The sequence below is a fragment of the Pseudomassariella vexata genome (genome assembly GCF_002105095.1).
Source record: "Pseudomassariella vexata strain CBS 129021 chromosome Unknown BCR38scaffold_11, whole genome shotgun sequence".
NCBI classification, from domain to species: Eukaryota; Fungi; Ascomycota; class Sordariomycetes; order Amphisphaeriales; family Pseudomassariaceae; genus Pseudomassariella; species Pseudomassariella vexata.
This window is the reverse complement of record NW_024467966.1, coordinates 1244925-1248283: the sequence shown is the minus strand read 5'-3', so window position 1 is coordinate 1248283 and position 3359 is coordinate 1244925. Positions and strand designations below refer to the sequence as shown.

Sequence of the window (3359 nt, the reverse complement as noted above, 5' to 3'; positions counted from 1 at the left end):
CCTCAGTAGAACACGAGCACGTCGTCGAACATCCGTTCATTTTGTTCTAAAGAACGTCCCCATGAGGGGCATAGGAGGCTTTATTCACAAAAAGGTGCTTCCGCTACTAGTTTCAACTCACTAGAGGGTGCTATGGTGAAATGGCATCTCGACAACTTGCAAAGGCAAGATAATCATGGTATTCTGGAAACAGCTTGAAACTTTCCATCGCTGTGGAGAAGGATAATTTATATGTGAAGCGATCGGCAATGCATGAGTCAACCCTCGTCGCCATGGTATTTCAAATGAAATATCACCAGCATTCATCACGAAGCGGTTGTCAAGGCCGCCTAGTCAAAGGTTCTAGAAGCAGCCCGACGCTTTTCATCGCTGTGCAGAGGGACACATCCATCTTATATGCGGGTTCATCGATTGTGGATCAGGGAATTATCATTGGCTTGATACTGCAAGTGAGATACCATAAGAATTCAGTGCGGAGCGACAAGGTCAAGAAAAAATGTTCATTTGAATGTGATCACTTGCGCCTGAATATCATCCACTCATCTCACTTTATCTATCCCCTCTCCAGTACTCCAGTTCTCCCCTCCAGTTCAATCAAGAAGTACCGAAGCGGTTACTTGGAAGGTTGATCCATTCAGGTTGGATATCAGTCTCGACGGCGGTGAAGGTCTTGGGCACGGCACCGGCGCTTCGCTTCTTATGGACAGATGACGACGTGCAATTCGACCCATACCGCGTCGTCTCTGTCCCAGGACTACCGGGCACAGCTGGGAACACGACGGCAGGTCTGACGTCGGCGTTATACTGGAGGACATCAGCCGCGATGCTTCCGTCGTCCGTCGTGGTGCTACCGAACACACACAGCCCCTCGCCCCAGGCGACATCCGCAGCATCCTGCCAGACCGTCCTAACATCGAACACATTTTCAGCCGTGAAGAAGCGCTTGCAATTGGCAGCCTCGTAGACAAACTGCAGCGGCGTGCTCGTCTCGTCATCCCCAGCATACGCGTTCTTCCAGTTGAAACTGCCACCTGATCCGAGGATGGGCGGCGTGGCTGTGTCAGGAAACGGCAAGCCAAGGGGGGCAAGGCCATCGTTTTGGTCGGCAAGACCCACAACCCATGGAATAAAGTCATCGAATTTCAGGACCTCAGCACCCTTGACACCACCGATGGCCTGCATAGGACTGCTGATGGGCCGTCCGCCCATGGCGATAGTGCGCACGCCCTCCTGCCGCGCCAGCAGGCCGGCGAAGATGGTACAGGTGCTTGCGCAGACACCGTCCGTGACGACCACAATATCCTCCACAGCGAAAGGCTGTTCGGGTCGCGCGGGAACGTCGCCGTAGCCCGTTACTACGGTCATAGCTGTAGATGAACCGAACCCGCCGGGCTCGGAGAAATTTCGGCGCAGCAGACTCGTGAACTCGTCGCCGTTGAACTCATTCGGGCCGAAGAAGTCCTGCCAGCTCTCAAAGTCTTCCCCGTCTTTGTCGACGATGGCCGGGAAGATGAAGTCCGGGTCCGACCAGGATACGTTCCCCATGAAGTCGACTACCTCGGTCGCGCACGCGGATGCCGTCCCAGGGCTCGCCCGACGGGAAAAGCTGCTTGTAGAGCTCGAACCCTTCTATGACGGAGCCGCCGCCGTTTCCCGACAGGTCGATCACGAGCTTGGTCTTGCCGGCCTCGCGGCAGGCGTCCAGGAAGGTGGACACGACGCGCCGAAACTCGAAGAAGTCGGCTGTCAAGTTCTTTCCCGGCGCTGAGGATTCGAAGGATAATGCTACGAGCACGGCGGTGTCCGCGTATGCTGTGTCGTTGAGGAAGTAGCCCGCTACGTAGTCGTCAAAGTGTTTGACTACAGGGTAGGGATAGCCAGGCACGGTGGGCTCCGGTGCTGGAGACGTGGTTGAAGTGGCGGTTGCCGATTGAGTGGGTGTGGTGGTGGTGGTGCTGGGTGGTTGTGGCAGCTCGTAGACTTGATGCAGCAATTCGCCGTTCACAATACCGTCGAACTTGGCGTTCACGATTGCCATGTTCTCCAACACCTTGGTGAGCCATTAGCGAAGGCGATGATGCTCTGGTCCGGTAGCGACAGGTAGCCAAACACTCGATTGAAAGCATCCCCGATCGACACGTCGCCTGCCACCGTCGAGAACACGGTATTATAGTCGGCGTCTGGGTCCTGGAACTGCAGGTTCCGAGACAGGATCTCTAGGTACTCTTCTGGGGGGTTCTTGAGGTAGGCGAGGGTGCTTTGCAGTTGCACTAGTGGTAGGAGGCTTTGGAACTGGTCAGTAATGCACACAACCGGACGGTCGACGGTCAATGCTATTGAGGTCGACTTACTGGTCAATGAGGCCCACGTCGTTCTCGGGGTCCAGTGGGACAGACTTGAGGCATGCTGTTGCGAGCCCGGCTGGCACAACGGCTGCTGCCGCCGTTGGCTTGGCCGAGAGGTAAGCTGCCGAGGCGCTGCTGACGAGGGGACAGGAGCCTGTCAAAGTCGGTGTTGGCACCGATGTTATCGATCCGCAATCGCTGGATGTAGTGTTGTAAGCACGACCAAGAACGCCGGCGGATGCTGTGGCGCTGAATGCCAGCGCCGACCCGATGATATGCACATGCATCGTCGACGTCTTTGGGTAGGTTCAAGGCTATGGGGGGATATGGGTTAGATAAGTCAACGTCTGGCTAAGTTGGGATGCTCAGAGCCAAATTTCCATATCGATGTCTGCGATGCCATCTTTAAGTATCTTGTCGCTGTCAACAGAAGCAACATCAGCTATCAGCTTGTCGTAAAAGTAAACCACGATGATGCCGGCAGTTTGCTGCCGCCAGCGATCTTGATCCGCGATGAAAATTGAACCACAATGCTCCGCAACTCTTCCCATTCGTCGAACCAGGCCCCGCGGTATTCAACCGGTGGCAAAGCGCGATTAGAAGAATCCTTCTGCTAATGGCTTGGGGCTGATTTCAGTTACAAGTTACTAAAGAGGGGAATTCAAGTAAGGCTGAACTAGGCTACATCTATAGGATGCTGACACCATCTGATCTGGGCCGATAAACCACCAGCTCATCAATATAGGGAAGGCTGGATCAAGGGCATTTCCAATAATAGCTAAGCAGCGGCGTCTAATAGGCTGGCGTGTACGACTTCGAGCTCAGCGAGCAAGGTCGAAAACTTAGGCCTGGCTGAACTGCAGGGGCTAGCCTTGCGGGCCCGGAGAACTAGCTAAACAGGAACTAACGCCATGGTAGGTGAGATTGTAATGACCCATGTAGTTTACATAAGGGGCACAGTGGTTATTTCGAAAACTTGCAGGATCGATTTTACTTTCCGTTCGTCGGGATAGG

The 3359-nt window shown here is 54.5% G+C and overlaps 1 protein-coding gene across 1 annotated transcript; it reads right to left on the bottom strand.

The window, feature by feature from the left end:
• Window positions 1-594: 594 nt before the first annotated feature.
• Window positions 595-2632, bottom strand: BCR38DRAFT_411935 (uncharacterized protein; the record flags this gene model as incomplete). The annotated part of the gene is made up of 4 exons (XM_040858627.1): window positions 595-1461; window positions 1571-2050; window positions 2113-2284; window positions 2352-2632. The coding sequence occupies 4 exons, from the start codon at window positions 2630-2632 to the stop codon at window positions 595-597; spliced, it is 1800 nt and encodes a 599-aa protein (XP_040713049.1).
• Window positions 2633-3359: the final 727 nt, after the last annotated feature.